This window comes from Bison bison, unplaced genomic scaffold (assembly GCF_000754665.1).
Source record: "Bison bison bison isolate TAMUID 2011002044 unplaced genomic scaffold, Bison_UMD1.0 scf7180017864482, whole genome shotgun sequence".
Lineage (NCBI taxonomy): Eukaryota > Metazoa > Chordata > Mammalia > Artiodactyla > Bovidae > Bison > Bison bison.
In genome coordinates, this window is record NW_011495042.1 from 3403216 (window position 1) to 3420541 (window position 17326).

Here is a 17326-nt window from a genome sequence, read left to right on the forward strand (position 1 = left end):
CCATCAAGTCATCACTTGATGGCATCAAGTGATGCCTTCCAACCATCTCGTCTTCTGTCATCCCCTTCTCCTCCTGCCTTCAATCTTTCCCAGCATCAGGATCTTTTCCAATGAGTCAGTTCTTTGCATCAGGCCAGAGTACTGGAGCTTCAGCTTCAGCATCTGTCCTTCCAATGACTATTCAGGACTGATTTCCTTTAGGATGGACTGGTTTGATCTGCTTTCAGTCCAAGGGACTCTCAAGAGTCTTCTCCAACACCACAGTTCAAAAGCCTCGATTCTTCAGCGCTCAGCTTTCTTTATAGTCCAACTCCCACAACCATACACGATGACTGGAAAAACCATAGCTTTGACTATGTTTGCCTTTGTTGGCAAAGTGCTGTCTCTGCTTTTTAATACGCCGTCTAGGTTTGTTGTAGCTTTTCTTCCAAGGAGCAAGAGTCTTTTCATTTCATGGCTGCAGTTACTACTGCAGTGATTTTGGAGCCCAAGAAAATAAAGTCTGTCACTGTTTCCATTGTTTCCCCATCTATTTGTTGTGAAGTTATGGGACTGGATATGCCATGATCTTAGTTTTCTGAATGTTGAGTTTTAAGCCATTTTTTTTCACACTTCTCTTTCCCTTTCATCAAGAGGCTTTTTACTTCCTCTTCGCTTTCTGTCATAAGGCTGGTGTCATCTGTACATCTGAGGTTATTGATATTTCTCCTGGCAGTCTTGATGCCAGCTTGTGCTTCTTCCAGCCTGGCATTTCACATAATGTACTCTGCATATAAGTTATAAATAAGCAAGGTGACAATATACAGCCTTGACGTACTCCTTTCCCTATTTGGAACCAGTCTGTTGTTCCATGTCTGGTTCTAACTGTTGCTTCCTGACCTGTATACAGGTTTCTCAGGAGGCAGGTCAGGCAGTCTGGTATTCCCACCTCTTTAAGAATTTTCCATACTTTGTTTTGATCCACACAGTCAAAGGCTTTGGCGTAGTCAATGAAGCAGAAGTAGATGTTTTTCTGGAATCCTCTTGCTTTTTCTATGATCCAGTGGATGTTGGCAATTTGATCTCTGGTTCCTCTGCCTTTTCTAAATCCAGCTTGAACATCTGGAAGTTCTTGGTTCACATACTGTTGGAGCCTTGCTTGGAGAATTTTGAGCATTGCTTTGCTATCATGTGAGATGAGTGCAGTTGTGAGGCAGTTTGAACATTCTTTGGCATTGCTTTTCTTTGCGATTGGAATGAAAACTGACCTTTTCCAGTCCTGTGGCCACTGCTGAGTTTTCCAAGTTTGCTGGCATTTTGAGTGCAGCACTTTAACAGCATCTTTTAGGATTTGACATAGTACAGCTGGAATTCCATCACCTCCACTAGCTTTGTTTGTAGTGATGCTTTCTAAGGCCCACTTGACTTTGCACTCCAGGATGTCTGGCTCTAGGTGAGTGATCACACCATCGTGGTTATCTGGGTCATGAAGATCTTTTTTGTATAGTACTGTGTATTGTTTCCATCACTTCTTAATATCTTCTGCTTCTCTTAGGTCCATACCGTTTCTGTCCTTTATTGAGTCCATCTTTGCATGAAATATTCCCTTGGGATCTCTGATTTTCTTGAAGAGATCTCTAGTCTTTCCCATCCTATTGTCTTCCTCTATTTCTTTGTGTTGATCACTTAGGAAGGCTTTCTTATCTCTTATTGCTATTCTTTGGAACTCTGCATTCAAATGCGTATATCTTTCTTTTTCTCCTCAGCCTTTTGCTTCTCTTCTTCTCTCAGCTATTTGTCAGGCCTCCTTACACAACCATTTTGCCTTTTTTGCATTTCTTTCTCTTAGGGATGGTTTTGATCACCATCTCCTGTACAACATTACTAACCTCTGTCCATAGTTTTTCAGGCACTCTGTCTTTCAGATCTAATCCCTTGAATCTATTTACTACTTCCAGTGTATAATCGTAAGGGATTTAGGTCATAGCTGAGTGGTTTAGTAGTTTTCCCTACTTTCTTCAATTTAAATCAATTAACATGTAATGTGATACTCAAAAGAGTTAGTATCCGTACTAATGTAAAAAGTAGAAACAGATCTAAATGAAAAATCCTAAGACACCAAGAAAAAGATCAGTAACACGCTCTTAAAATAATCAGCTCGTTTTCCTCCACCAGCAAATGAGCTGTGATCTGAAAATGAACCCTCGATGTAGGTGAGGGTTCAGTGAGAGGAGCCATGTCAACGTGCGGTGGTGGGATAGGACCTTGGATGTGATAGCCACATCATTTGGTTGTTGTTAGGCTCAAGTGGGCGCCTCATTTCTGAGGACTTTGGTCAGTGATGAGGTCCCTCTCATGTTATCTCCATTTTCGAGGGAAGGGAAATTGAAGCTCATGGATATGGTCCTCACCTCCACCCGCCAGCTAGGTGTGGTGGACCTGGACTCTGGCTACGGTCTGTTAACCTCCATCCCAGCACTCCACCACATCTTCTCTGAAAGCTGACTTTGTGATGGCTTTACTCACCCACTTATTAAGCCAACCATGAGCTCTATGTGTCACTAAGTGTGAGACCCCCAATCGCTACCTTGAGAGGTACACCTCCAATCTATAAAGATTGCAACTTGGCAAAACCAAGGCAAAGAAAGGGGGCAGATCCCACATGCTGGAGGAAAGGCTGCAGGGGAAGCCAGCGAGCTCTCTTAAGAGTCCCTGGGCTGTTGGGCAGAGAGGTCACTGGGGACCACTGGACAGAGGGATGCTAGAGAGGTGGGAGGTCAGACCAGGTTGCGAGGTAGACTCTCTCATCCTTCAGGGTGTTCACAGGAGGCGGGTCTGGGACGTGAGAGGTACAGCACTGTCAGCAGTGAGACAGATAGAACCAGGGTAAGAAGAGAAAGGCATGGGCACAGGGAGAGCACCAGCAGGCCTCTGGTCCAGGTTGAGGGTGACCCCCTTGGGATGCTGGAGAGAGATGCTGTCCGCATCCGTCTGTCAGCACATCAGCCGCCAGCCTGCCTCTGTTGTGTGCCGGGCGGGGCGGAGATCCCTAGGTCACCTCCTGGTTGACCTTCAGCTCCATGAGGATGCAGTGTGAGTCATCTTGTTCATCACCGTCCCTCCAGCCTAGAAGAGCACTGGCCGAAGTGTAAGGAAGCGAGGAAAGAGCCATGCCATTATGCAGATGGGGACACTGAGGCTCGATGCAACGTGGCTTTGAACCTGCGCCCTTCTGGCTCCTGCACCCTTATTCCTCACTCCCAGGCCTGGCCAGTTCTTCCCCAACTACTAAAATCAGCAAGGATTTGGCCAAGACTGCCATGTCATCAGGTTGTGTCTTGGGACAGCGGCAGCTTTCTTCCCCGCCGAGCACGTGGGTGAAATATGCTGACCGCCCCAGACCCCTGCAGCTCCCCCATCCAACAGATAGGATTTTTTCCCCTTCCCATCAGCAGAAGAAAGCAAATCCCCTAAGTGACATTGCAAAAGTCTGAGGGCTCCTTTTATTTCCATTTCCAAATTGTTCCATGAACGGATCTTCCTGACTCAGAGGGAGTAAATTAATACCCTCTTCCGACAGCATAATAGCTTCTGGAGGTCTTCAAAGCCCAGCTCAGCTCCTGCCAACTTCAAAGTGCATGTTATGTAGCTTTTCACCTAGAAGGTGCCCTGTGGGGAAGGAATTAGAGGGCTGCAAATGGAGCAAACCAGATGGGGAAAATCCTCACTTCAGAACACAGGCCGCTAGGCTCTCTGCTTGTAGGTGGGGGTGCTCTGAGGAAGGGGTGCAAGGGCACAGAGATGGAAGGGACCTTGGATCTGCTCAGAGCCTGTGCCCCTCTGTGGTCAGGAAGTCACTTGGAGGGTGGGCTCTGAGGGAAGGTGGGGACCTTGCAATAAGGGACATTTGTTTCCAACAACCACATGAATACCCAAAGGTTATTTTCCTTTGGAAGTCCGAATTCTTAGAAGTCTGAATTCTTAGGGAGCACTGTTTCTGCGTAGCTCCTAGGAAAAAAGTGGGCTTTGGTGTCTGAGACAACTGGATTCACATCCCAGCTTCAGTGTTGTTGTTCAGTCTCTAAGTCGTGTCCAACTCTTTGTGACCCCAGGGACTGCAGTATCTCCTGCGTTTGCTCAGATTCATGTCCACTGAGTCAGTGATGCCATCCAACCATCTCATCCCCATCTTCTCCTTTTGCTTTCAGTCTTTCCCAGCATCAGAGTCTTTTCCAGTTTCCCCAGCAGATGACAGAGAGCTTGAGTGTGTGTCTGTCCTCCCTGGGCCTCAGGATTCAGTAACGGTGTCAGCACTTCTGGTCTGAAAACATAGAAGAATCCCAGCATGGAGAGGCTGTGGAGAAAACCCTTTCCTCACCAGTGCTGCCTTGTTTTGCACCATTTCCAGGGGCCAGAAACAGGCATGCAGGACAGATTTATCTCAGCCTTAGGAATAACTTGGCTTTCCTGGGCTGAGCTGAGTTTCCCTCAGAGTGGAGGTGATCGTGCATACTAAGTTACTATGGTCATGTCCAATTCTTTGCGACCCTATGGACTGTTGCCCACCAGGCTCCTCTGTCCATGGGATTCTCCAGGCAAGAATACTAGAGTGGGTTACCATGCCCTTATCCAGGGGATCATCGCAATCCAGTAATCAAACCTGTGTCTCTTATGTCTCCTGCATTGGCAGCTGGGTTCTTTACCACTAGCGCCATGTGAGAAGCCCAAAAGGTGATCAGGCCTGCAGATAAAGTCTCCAGGCTTTGTAGCCCAGTCTCTGTCCACAGTGCCTGAAGAGTTCTATAGAAAAGACCTGTATCAGTCAGCCACTGCTGCAAGAATGCTGTGTAACAAGCATCCCCAGAACTCGGTAGCTAACCACGAAAACCACAGCATTTGCTTTTATTGCTCGTAAGTCTGTTGGGGACTCTGTCTTTCAGGCTGTAGATTGGACAGGTTTGGCTCCAGGGTCCAGGCAAGGCTCAAGGCCATGCCATGTGTACATTCTGGGGTCCAGGCTGCAGAGATAGGAGCTACCCTGGGAAAGTGCTTCTCGTGGCAAATCACAGAAGGGCTGAGGACAAGACCAATTGCACAAGTGCATCTCAGCCCTCTATTTATGTCACATCTGTTGCTATCTCATTGGTCAAAGCAAGTCACGTGGGTAAGCCCTCAGTCAATGGGGCCGGGAAATACACTCCACCCCAGGGAGGAAGGCGTGGAAGTGACTGCTTGCTTGAAAATGACTTAATTGATCACAAGGCCCAAGAGATCCTCTTATCCAAGCCGTCTTGTCGTCTAGCCAGTGAGAGCAGGCCCAGAGAGAAGATACTTCTGGGAGAATTGGAACCCCAGTCTAATGCTCTTCCCACCATGCCCTTGATTCCCAGGGTCAATGCAAGGCAACTGGGGGTCACAGTCACCAACATCAGTGTAACCTTTGATTGCATTACAAAAAGTATGGTGTCAGGAGAAGAGGAGGTGAGAGTCCTGCTCTGTTCTTGAGTCTAGTGCTCAGTCCTGGATGTGACACTCTTGAAGAGGGACAAGCTGGACTGAATTTCAGATCACAAACAGGATCACTGGTAAGGGAACTGGGGGGTTTAACTGAGCAAGCTAAAACCTCAAGGAGGTATAGGGCCTCTATCTTCAGGTCTTTAGGCTGTTGGGGAGGTTAGAACTAACACTTCCCAGAGAAGGTGGATTTGGGTCGAACAGAGCATGAGGAAGTTCTTACACTGTGAGCGGCAGGAGCCATCCGAGAAGCGAAGCGCCATGGAGCAAGGTGGGTGGTCCTGCTGGCTAGGGTCATGGTGGGGATGCTCCGGGCTGGTGCTGCTCCAAGGAGGAGACTGGACAGACCACTCAGGCCCCTCCCTTTAAAGTGAAGTGTCACGGGTGTTGTAAGCCTGACTCCCATGTGCATGCTCTGTGGTGGCCGAGGTCCCGAGAGTCTGATCCCCTGACCCGCCTGCATGATGGTACACAGCCCCAGGTTGGAAGGGCTAGGAGGTATGGGCTCCGTCTTCTTCCTCTGGGAGGAGCCCCGTCATTTGTAGTCTGGAATCTCCTGCGTCACGGCTTTATGCTGGTGCTTCTTGGCTGTGAACCCTGGCCAAGAGCAGGGGGCAGTCACTGCCCTGGTGAAGCAGCCCCCCACCCCCTGCCCACCTCCATGAGGAGTCTGGCCTGGGAGGGTCTGCTCCTTGCAGCATCAGAGTGGAGGCTTGTGTAAGGTCTGCGAGATGCTGGGCTGGGAAGGGTGTCTCTCCGGAGGCCTCTGTGCTGGCTGGGAAGCAGCCCTTTCTTTCAGAGGTTGATATCTTCATGCTTTGAGCTCCCAGAAAATCAATCCTCTCTTGCTTCCCTTGGTTTTCTCTCCTGCCAGGAGTTTGGAGAAGCGTTGGTGTGTCTCCAAGTCTTTCCTTCCTGGTGTGCGTTTTCCCACCTGCCAGCCTCCCTTCTTTCCCACCCCCTGTCTGTGCTTCCGGTCTGCGACTGACCTCACCTTCTAGAAAAATGCAGGAGAAGCTATGTGACCATGGGCCAGCCACCTCCCCTCTCTGAACCCTGAGGGCTTCCTTGGCACTCAGAACGTTCCAGTGCTGCCCCGGTTCCCCCCACCGGGTTTTGACCCGAGCCCCTCTCCCTGCTTCCCCCACCAGGGACTGCATCATGCTCTGTTGCTTGAACAGCGGCACCAGCTTCGTGGCCGGGTTTGCCATCTTCTCAGTCCTGGGCTTCATGGCATACGAGCAGGGGGTGCCCATCGCCGAGGTGGCAGAGTCAGGTGAGTTTGCCGAAGTGGAACCATGGCCTTCCTCCTCAGCTCGCTCTTCTCCTGGGCTCAGGTCTCAGGAGGGGGCCCCTGTCCATCCGCAGACCAGGCTCCCGTGGGGGAAGCTGCCAGCCCAGAGCACCGTCACTGTCACCTCAAGAACCACAGGAGCCTCCACTGGCCTCCCTGCCCCCACTGTTGTCCCTTCTGTTTTGTGCGTCACTCTCCTGCAGAGTGATTGTTTTTTGAAATGCAAACCTGACCGTGTCCTCCCCTGGCAAACAGTCTGTTCTGGCTTCTCATAGGGCTGATCTCTTGCCATGGCCCCCAAGGCCCTGCACTGCCCAGCTCCTGGGGTCTCACCACCCACCTCTCTCCCCACCACACTGTGGTCTCCTTTCACATCTGTGGTTGCCCCCTCCCTTCCACCCCAGGGCTTTTGCACATACTGTTCTCCCTCTGCTGGAAGGACCCCTTTCCCTTTCTTCATTCTATGGCTAGACTCACCATGAGTGTGACATTCTTCATGTTTAAATGACACGTGTTTGTATCCAACACACCACAGGTAGGGTAGTTGCTGCTGAAGTGATTGTGCAAAATGGTGAAGAACTCTGCCCTTGATTCACATGGTTTTGAATCCTGGGACAATTCATTGCATAGTATTATAAAGTACAAAAATAGTTTATATCCACATGACAGAGTTAGACGCTAACCTCCATACATCTAAATAGGTTTCTCAGCTATAGGAATATCTGGTGAGACAGTCAGGAGCATCACAGGGGGTCCAGCCTCCCTGGCTCCTGTCTGTTCAAGGCTGCTCATGCCCCCCATTTGTTATGACAAACCCTGCCACCTGCAAGGCTGCATTGGCTCCGTTGAGAACTCCAGTCCATGGCACGGCTGCTTTTGCCTGACATGCACAGGTAGGAAGCACACCTCTGACCCACCAAGCTGGGCAGGGTGGTGGGTGTGGACCCTGAATCAGGAAGCTGGTTGCCGAGCTCTGCTTCATGGCCCCTGGGGCTCCACCTTCTGCATGGTATCTGTCAGAGAGAGAGAGAGAGACAGTCCCTGCTGAAATCAGGGGACCAGAGCTGGACCAGAGGATATTAATATGACCGAAGCTGTCCATCATAGATTGCACACTCTGGGCAGGAACTGCCTCGTATGATCCTCGACTCAGCCCCCAAGGTGGCACTTCTCCTACCCCTATTTTACCAGTGAGGAAGCTGAGGCTCAGAGAGGTGTGGTCGCTCACCTAAGGTCATACACTGCAGGGAACAGAGCTATTGGATTTGATCCAGGCCATGCTCTGAGTGCTCCGTCCTGCAGCCCACGGTAGGCAGGCACCTGGCACTTCACACAACATCCATGTTCCTTCATGGCAGTAAAGCGCAGAGCAGCCCTGCGAAGAGGGAGTGGTGCCTCCTCCGTGGGCCCTGTGCCTTCTCTGAGAATCTGCTTCTTCCTCTGACTCCCAGCTCAGGTGCGGAGTGACACAGCGTGTCTGCGGCACTGCTGCTGCTCTTTTCACCATCTTTTCCGTTTGGTAGATGCATTTTAAAGCTGAAGCTCAGAGTGGAGGTGGAAAGGAAAAGAGCCAACTAAAACAAACATTTTTTTTTTTTTCAAATTGTAAGCATACTTACTGTAGGAAAATGTTTAAATGTTGACAAAGGAAAAAGTCTCCAGTCTGACTCAGACTGCACTTTGAGGTTCTCTTGCCAGGATTTTCCATACATATACAGCTATACCTATATTGATGAAAACTGGATCATATTTGGTTTTATTTTTCCATTCACAATAAAGTATGAGAGTTTTCTTCCTCAGTAAGTAGAGATCTCAGCATCCCAGGTGGCTCATTGGTAAAGAATCTGCCTACAGTGCAGGAGATGTGGGCTCAATCCCTGGGTCAGGAAGATTCCCTGGAGGAGAAAATGGCAAGCCACTCCAGTATTCTTGCTGGGATAATCCCATGGACAGAGAAGCCTGCTGGGCTACAGTCCATGGGGTCGCAAGAGTCAGACATGACTGAGCACAGATAGAGAGCTTAATCGTGACTTTCCATGGCCAAGTGAGGTTCCACGGAATGGATGTGCCATCACTGATTTACTCTGTCTCACCTATCAGGCCCCAGGCTGGTTGTTCATACTACTTCATGAAGTATCTACAGCACATCTACAAGGCAGGCTATACGAAGGCTGTGCAGAATGTTCCCTGCACAACTACAGGGGGCGCCATTCATGTAGACAGCAGTCCTGGGGCCCATTAGAGATGAGGACGCTACTCTGTGGCTCCGAGCCTGAAGTGGTTCCTCTAAGGTCGCGCAGAACATAGGTGGTACAGCCTGGCTTGGCTGTCATCTCTTCTGCTTCACCCTCCGTGTCACTTCAGGTGCTAAGGAGGTAAGCCTGCTCTGTGTTTAAGGGTGTGAATCAGACCAAGATTCCCTTTAGGAGTTCCTGCCTTTTGCAGAAATTGCATATTGCAAGTATGTAGCCTTCTCACCTTGCTCAGCAGGATCTTACAGGGAAAATTGTAACTTTAAATACCTAATTAGAAGGATTTGAAGTAAACACTTTAAGTTTTTATCAGAAGAAGCTGGGGGAAAGAAAGGAATACAAAGTAAGTAGAGAATGTTAGAAGCCTTAGTCACTTTGTTGTATCCAACTCTTTGCTACCCTGTGGACTGTAGCTCACCAAGCTCCTCTGTCCATGGAATTCCCCAGCCAAGAATACTGGAATCAGTACCCATTCCCTTCTCCAGGGGATCTTCCCAACCCAGGGATTATACCTGGGTCTCCTGCATTGCAGGTAGATTCTTTACTGCCTGAGCCACCAGGGAAGCCCAGAGTAAGTAGAAGCAAAGAACTAATTAAGGTAAGACATGCAAGCAACAGAGAAAATTTTCAAAGTGAAAATTTTGTATTATAAAAAATAGCAAAATTTATAATTGACAGGACAAATGAAAGGAAAAATGAGAGAAAATACAGATTACTGATATCAGGAATGAAACAGAAGACATGGCTACAGGTCCTGCAGACCTTAAAAATGAGAATAAGGAAATACCATGAACAACTTCAAACTAATGTACTTGATAATGTAAATTAAATGGGCAACTTCCTAAAAAATACTACATAATTTAATTAAGCTAACTCAAGAAGAAACAGAAAAACTAAATGGCTTTGTATTTTCAAAAGAAATTGAATTCATTGTCAAAAATCTTTCTACCAAGACGACTCCAGGCCTGCTGTTTCACTGGTAAATTCTACTAAATGTTTAAATAGAAATAATGTCAGTCTTCTTGTTCAGTTGCTCAGTCGTGTCCAACTGTTTGTGACCCCATGGACTGCAGCACACCAGGCTCCCCTGTCCTTTACCATCTCCTGGAGTTTGCTCAAACTCATGTCCATTGAGTCAGTGATACCATCCAACCATCATCCTCTGTCGCCTCCCTTCTCCTCTTGCCCTCAATCTTTCCCAGCACCAGAGTCTTTTCCAATAAGTTGGCTCTTCGCATCAAGTGGCCAAAGTATTGGAGCCTCAGCGTCAACATCAGTCCTTCCAATGAATATTCAGGGTTGATTCCTTTAGGATTGACTGGTTTGATCTCCTTGCAGTCCAAGGGACTCTCAATAGTCTTCTCAAGTACCACAGTTCAAAAGCATCAATTCTTCAGTGGTCAGCTTTCTTCATGGTCCAACTCTCACATCCATACATGACTACTGGAAAAACTATAGCTTTGACTAGACGGATCTTATCAGTCTTACACAAAGTCTTTTAAAAATTAGAGGAAGTAAGAGTATCTGAGGACAGTGACAACTGTATAGCTTCTTATTATCCCAATTTTTTCCCACAAACAACAAGATAAAACAGGAAGGGAAAAGTATATTCTACACAAAGCTGTGCCTCCTGGATAATTTGAAGACACAAAATGTTGAAGCTGCAGATAACTGTGACAGAAAGAAAAATCACCAATCCCAGCACACAGTATCTCTGCCAAAGGCAAGCTGAGAAAAACTGTGGGACAGATGGAAGACAGAGACTAGCGAAAGGATCTGGGAGTGATTTGGAGCAGTCACCAGAAAGGTTGAATCTACTCTCAATCTGAAAGTCCTGGAAACGATCCTGACAGATCCTTTAGCAGGGACTACAGGGTTCAAAGTAGGTGTGATTTCAAGGAGTAAGGACCATTTAAAGGCATAGGCACATTTTAAAGGAGCCATTTGAAACATAAACCTTGCAGAGAAAAAAAGAGGTGGGGGGCAAAAAGAAAGAAAAGCATCGTTTTATAGGGAGATGGTGAAGGGAGCCCAAGAAAAAGAGGTAACATGTAAAGACCTGCAAAACAAAAGAGAACCCGGGACCTTCCTGGTGGTCCAGTGGCTAGGACTCCACACTCGCAGTGCCGTGGGCCAAATTTCAAAGAAATAGATAAAATCCTCAAGGCTTCCAGGCAAGAAGAGATCAAATAACTTATAATAGCAAAAGTATTAAACTAGCACCATACTTTTTGAAACCAACATACAAAGCAAGGCAACTATGGGATAGAATTTTTTTTTAATTCATGTTAAGAAGTAAGAACCAGGATTTAATATCCAGCCATGTCTTCATGTATGTTATGGCTCTATATGTTATATATAGTATGTTAAAGCTATATAGAAAAGCCATTTTTAATATGCAAGAACTTAGAGACTTCTGATGTTCTGACATTCTTCTATCAGTGCATGAATGTCATCCAACCCAATAATGACTGGTAAAATTCCAGAAAAAGACTTATGTTGAGCTCTTAGAATATATAAAATATGTATTAATATGTATGTCTATGTATAAGATCAAAACAAAGGTAGGGAAGAAGATAGAGAACTAGTGTAGAAATACGCTGCATACTGTTTCAAAGTAGAGATCATTCAACCAAAAAATAGAAAGAGGAGGCAAGAGAAGATAGAAAAAACTCCCTGATGTATGATGAATGAGTGGTGGTAGATACTGGTGGGTGTGGGGGACCTGAAAAGACAGATATTAAAGGTTTAACTAAGAGACTAAGGGCCTAAGAGCATTAAAAAGGGTACAAGTATGAAGTTAGCCACTAGAATAAAAACATTGTTGTTGTTCAGTTGCTAAATGAGTCTGACTCTTTGCTACCCCATGGACTGTAGCATGCCAGGCTCCTCTCCATGGGCTTCTCCAGGCACGAATCCTAGAGTGAGTTGTCATTTCCTTCTCCAGAGGATCTTCCCAGACCAAGGACCAAACCTGCATCTCCTGCATTGGCATTTTTTTTACCACTGAGCTACCAGAATAGTAACATAAGCCTTCCTAAATAATAATTAAAAAAAAAAAAAAAAATACACAACTCATATACATATGAAATATACATAATTATATATTGTCAGTCAAGACCAAATTTATCAATCTTGTCAGTAGAGGGTTACTGTCTATTGAAAGAAAAAGATTTTCAATTTGACTCATAAAGTAAGACCTATGCATAGGCATACCGTGTTTTATTGTGCTTCACTTGTTTTATTTTTGAATTTTTTACAAACTCATGGTTTGTGGCAACTCTGCATCAAGCCACATCTACCAGCACAATTTTTCCAACAGCATGTGCTCACTTCATGTCCCTGTGTCACATTTTGGTAATTCTCACAGTATTTCAAACTTTTAAATTATTATTAAAACTAGTGGATGACGAGTTGCTTTTTATGAGTGAGTAAAGAAAGTGGTTTCTTGAGATCGAATATACTACTGGTAAATATGTTGTGAAGCTTGTCGAAATGACAGCAAAAGTGCTGAAGAAAACTCTTGAGAGTCCCTTGGACAGCATGGAGATCAAACCAGTCAGCCCTAAGGAAAATCAACCCTGAATATTCATTGGAAGGACTGACACTGAAGCTCCAATACTTTGGCCACCTGATGTGAAGAGCTGACTCACTGGAAAAGACCCCAATGCTAGGAAAGATTGGGAGCAGAAGGAGAAGAGGGTGTCAGAGGATGAGACGGCTGGATGGCATCATGATACAATGGACATGAACTTGAGCAAACTTTGGGAAATGATGAGGGACAAGGAGGCCTGGCATGCCACAGCCCACGGGGTCACACAGAGTCAGACATGACTGAGCAACTGAACAACAGTAAGCATAGTTGCTAAAGCAGCAGCAGAATTTAAGAGGGTTGACTCCAACTTTGAAAGAAGTTCTCCTCTGGGTAAAAATGCTATCCAACAGCCCTGCCTGCTACAGAGAAATCACTCGTGCAAAGAAGAGTTAATCGATGGCAGCAAACTTCATTCTTGTCTTATTTTAAGAAATTGCCACAGCCATCCCAACCTTCAGCAACTACCACCCTGATCAGTCAGCAGCCGTCAACATCGCAGCAAGACCTTCCCCGAGCAAAAAGACTACGACTCACGGAAGACTCAGATGATGGTTAGCATTCTTCAGCAATAAACTATTTTTTAATTAATGTATATACCTTTTCTTAGACCTACTGGTATTGTTCACTTAGTAGACTATAGTGTGAACATAACTCTTATGTTTGCTGGGAAACCAAAAAATTCATGTGACTCAGTTTGCCATGGTAGTCTAGAGCTAAACCTACAACATCTCTGAGGTATGCTTATCTATTCTGTGTGCAAGAGACACACCTAGAACAAAGTGACTCACAAAGGCTATAAATAAAGACAGAGTAGCAGTCAAGCCCACAAGCATTAAGGATAACAAAGGATAATACTTTTTTAATGTTAAAAACCATGATTCACAGTGAAGATATAGCACATACACAAATGTATGCGCCAAATGACACAGCAATAATCTTTATGAAGCAAAAAACTACAGACAATGCAAGGGGACATAGAAATAAACTAACAACAAGAACTTTACTAAACACATGTATCAATAAAAGTGCAGAAATGGAAATAATTACCTTCCTTGTTCAGAAAAATAAAAACAGCAACAAAATGAACTAAGAGACAGTTCAAGGAAGGAAATAATAAAAAGCAGAAAGTAATGAAGTAGAGAACTGGGTTTTTAAAAAATAATAAAATTCTAGGTTTTTCAAAATAAAAATAGGCACATCACCAGAGGATCAAGGGGCAGGGGGGAAACGAGGTTGAGGGGTAGAGAACATACAAATAGCAAAATAAGAAATTACAAAAGGGAAATAACCATTGGAGCAGAAGACATTTTTTAAAATCATAAGAGATTACTTTGCAATCCTCTTTGCATATAAATTTGAAAACCTAGATGAAATGAATATTTTCCTAGGGAAATGGAGATTGCTAAAACTGACCCCATTTGACTTAGAAAGCTTAAACAGGCCAATCTCCATAGAAGAAACAAAGTTACTGAAGAGCAACCTCACAAGAAAACATCAGGCCCTGAAGGCTTCTCAGAGGAATTCTACCAAACCTTTGAGACCAGATAAGATAGGCCCAGTGCTCTATAAATGATTCCAGATGCTTGAAAACGGAGGAAACTTTCCTAATTCATTACCTGAAACACACAGTACTGAAACCTAAACCAGACAGACAATGCCAAGAAAGAAAACTACAGATTAATATCACTCATGCATATTGATGCCAAAATACCAAATAAAGTATTAGCAAACTCAAATCTAAAATATTAGAATCCAGAATCACATTAAGAAGGTAATATACCATGTCCAAGTAAGATTTATTCCAGGAATAATGGAAGGTTGATTTAATGTTAAGAAAGCCATTGATATCACACACCATATTAATAGTCCAAACAAAGTAAATCATAAAATTATCTCCATAGATGTGGGAAAAGTCTTTGAAAAGTTCAACATTCATTCATTATAAAAAATAATCAAGTAAATGGAAATTGAAGGATATTTTTAAAAATAGGTCTGTGCATAAAAATTTAAAAATTAGGAAAAAAAAGTTTAAAAATTAAAGACAATGATTGCCTACAGTGGTGAGTGGAAAAGGGATAGAAAAAGGTGAGGAATTAAGTAAGGAGAAGGAAGAACACCTTAGTAGCTCTTACTGAGAGCCACAGTATTGTTTCACAGAGCACTCAAGACAAATAGTTACTTTTTTGTGGATGGAACCAAATGTAATACAAATAGTAATGAATGAATTTAACTGTATTACAAATGCATAATGCAATCATTCTGAAAAGAATGGGAAAGGAGCTAACAAAAGTGAATTTCAGGAAGCAGTATGTTGACTGAACATTGTCAAGCTAAAAACATATCATACTGAAATTCCTACACAGTATAATAAGGCAAAAAAAAGTAAAAGTATTAAGATTATAAAGGAAGAAGGAAAACTGTCTTCATTCATAAACAATATGATTAACCACATAGAAAATCCTAAGAAATCTACAAAAAAAAATTACTAAGTGAATTTAGTAAGGTCATGGGATAGAAAGACAATGAAAAATCTTTGGTATTTTTTTATACCAACAACAAACAATTGGGAAATTTTTATATTCTACTTTTCACAAAATTTAATTTAAAAATGAAAAGGTAAGCAACAGACTTGGAGAAGATAATCATAATACTTTTGTTTCATAAAGGGTTTGTATCCCAAATATATTAAGAATTCTCACAACTCAATAAAAAGGAGCTAACCCAGCTGAAAATGGGCAAGAACACAGGAGGCACTTCACAAAAGATGTTGATATGTAGCGAATTCCTTGATAGTCCAGTGATCAGGCTCCTTGCTTTCACTGCTGAGGACCTGGGCTCAATCCTCGGTTGAGGAACTGAGATCCTGCAAGTCACAACATGGGCAAAAAATAAATAAATAAAAAAATTTAAAAATAATAAAAAGATTTATGAATGGACAATAAAGATATGTGAAGATACTTCACGTTGTTAGTCATCAGGGAAATACAAATTAAAAATACATACATAATGATACAACACTTCATACCCACTATAATGACTAAATTTAAAAGACTGACAACATCAAGTGTTGACAAGGATGTGGAGCCCCTGAAACTCTCTATTGTTGCTGGTAGGAATGTAAAATGACAGAGTCACTTTGGAAATCCGTTTGGCATTTCCTAGAAAATTAAACATATGATTCCCATAAGACCTGGTAATTCCCCTCCTAGGTAGGATGAACAAAGCTAATCTAAGGTGAAAAAAAAAAAAAGATCAGTAGTTGCTGAGTACAGAGACAGGGAATTAGGGTGGAGAGACTGCAGAGAGGGGCCAGGGGACGGAGGAAGTGCTCTCTGCTCCAGTGGCGGTTATCTGGGTGTCTCCACGTTTCAAAACTCATTGAATCATACACTTAAAATGAACACTTATGATAGGTAAATTAGACTTTAATAAGGCTGTTTTTTACGGTAGAAGATAATGAGGATAAATGTTTCTTGAACATTTACCTTTTTAAGTGCTTTCCATATTTTTGCATCATCACACTGAACTCCGCCAACTGCCTTCTTAGGTAGGAATCCATTGTTCCCATTTTCTAGCTGAGGAGACAAGGGTGAAGCTCCCAGTAAAGAGTGGGGATTTGAACCCTTGGCCACTGTGCTGCAGGGCTAGAGCATCGGACTCCCATGCTGAGGCTGTGCTGTCAAGGAGCAGTCAGGAGAAGTGAGTGTGGACCTGGGAGATGCTCAAAGGAGAAGGTGGCCTGGGTGGACCAGCATTTGTCCAAGCCCTGACTTCGGACTACTTGCATAGGAGCCACTGGTCCTTCTGTCACCCTAGACTGGCTGAATTAAGATCTCTAGGCAGGCCTGACAACCTGCATTTTAATAAGAATGCCTCCCGCCACCACCTCTCTTCACCTACCCTGGTAAGAATAGAGACACGTCTGTGCAGAGGATGGTCTGGGTGTCAGACTAACCTGGGCTTGAGTCTTGACCCTTCCAGATCCTTGCTTCCTTCTCTCTGCCTCAGCTTGCTCATCTGTACAATGGGTATCCTCGTAGAACCAGGAGCATGGGGTGGCTGTGAGCTGTACATGATTCAAGGAAGAATTCAGCACAGCACCAGGCACAAAAGAAACACTTAGTCGATTTTAGATGAACATAGCAATTGAATGAGGCACTGAACTCCACTCAGCCCCCTTCTGTCTGCTTCCTCTCCAGGCCCTGGCCTGGCCTTTATTGCCTACCCCAAGGCCGTCACCATGATGCCCCTCTCCCCACTCTGGGCCACCTTGTTCTTCATGATGCTCATCTTCCTGGGCCTGGACAGCCAGGTAAGCGGGGAGCCCAGGTGGCAGTGGCAGGGGGGCAGGTGCTGCTCCCAGGAACAGATCTGGGGCCTGCACACCACGTCCTGGTTCTGGTCGGTCAGGACCAACCAGATCATAAAAGACTTGGGAACACGGAAAAGCGTCTGCTTCCTTCCTTGATCTCCGTATCAGGGCTCCCATGACATGCCCCAGGTGGCCACCTGGGTGGGTCCTAGGTACCACCACCAGCTCCCGCTCCCCCCACATCCGCACCCTGCCCCCCCCTGCCTCTGTTCTCCTGCCTCTCTCAGACCCACCCCCACTTGGCAGCCACCTTCCTCCGTGAAGGATGTGGAGTTAGAACTAACAATTTATCTGTTTGCATTTTCTTTTCTCTTAACGAA

General features: G+C 44.9%; 1 protein-coding gene across 1 annotated transcript in view; it reads left to right on the plus strand.

The window, feature by feature from the left end:
* SLC6A11 (solute carrier family 6 (neurotransmitter transporter), member 11) overlaps window positions 1-17326 on the plus strand; it is a 125174-nt gene that overhangs the window by 94871 nt on the left and 12977 nt on the right. Inside the window, exons 9-10 of the mRNA XM_010862513.1 lie at window positions 6645-6769; window positions 16834-16946. Coding sequence (XP_010860815.1) covers window positions 6645-6769; window positions 16834-16946 — 238 coding nt within the window. The remainder of the gene's footprint in view (window positions 1-6644; window positions 6770-16833; window positions 16947-17326) is intronic.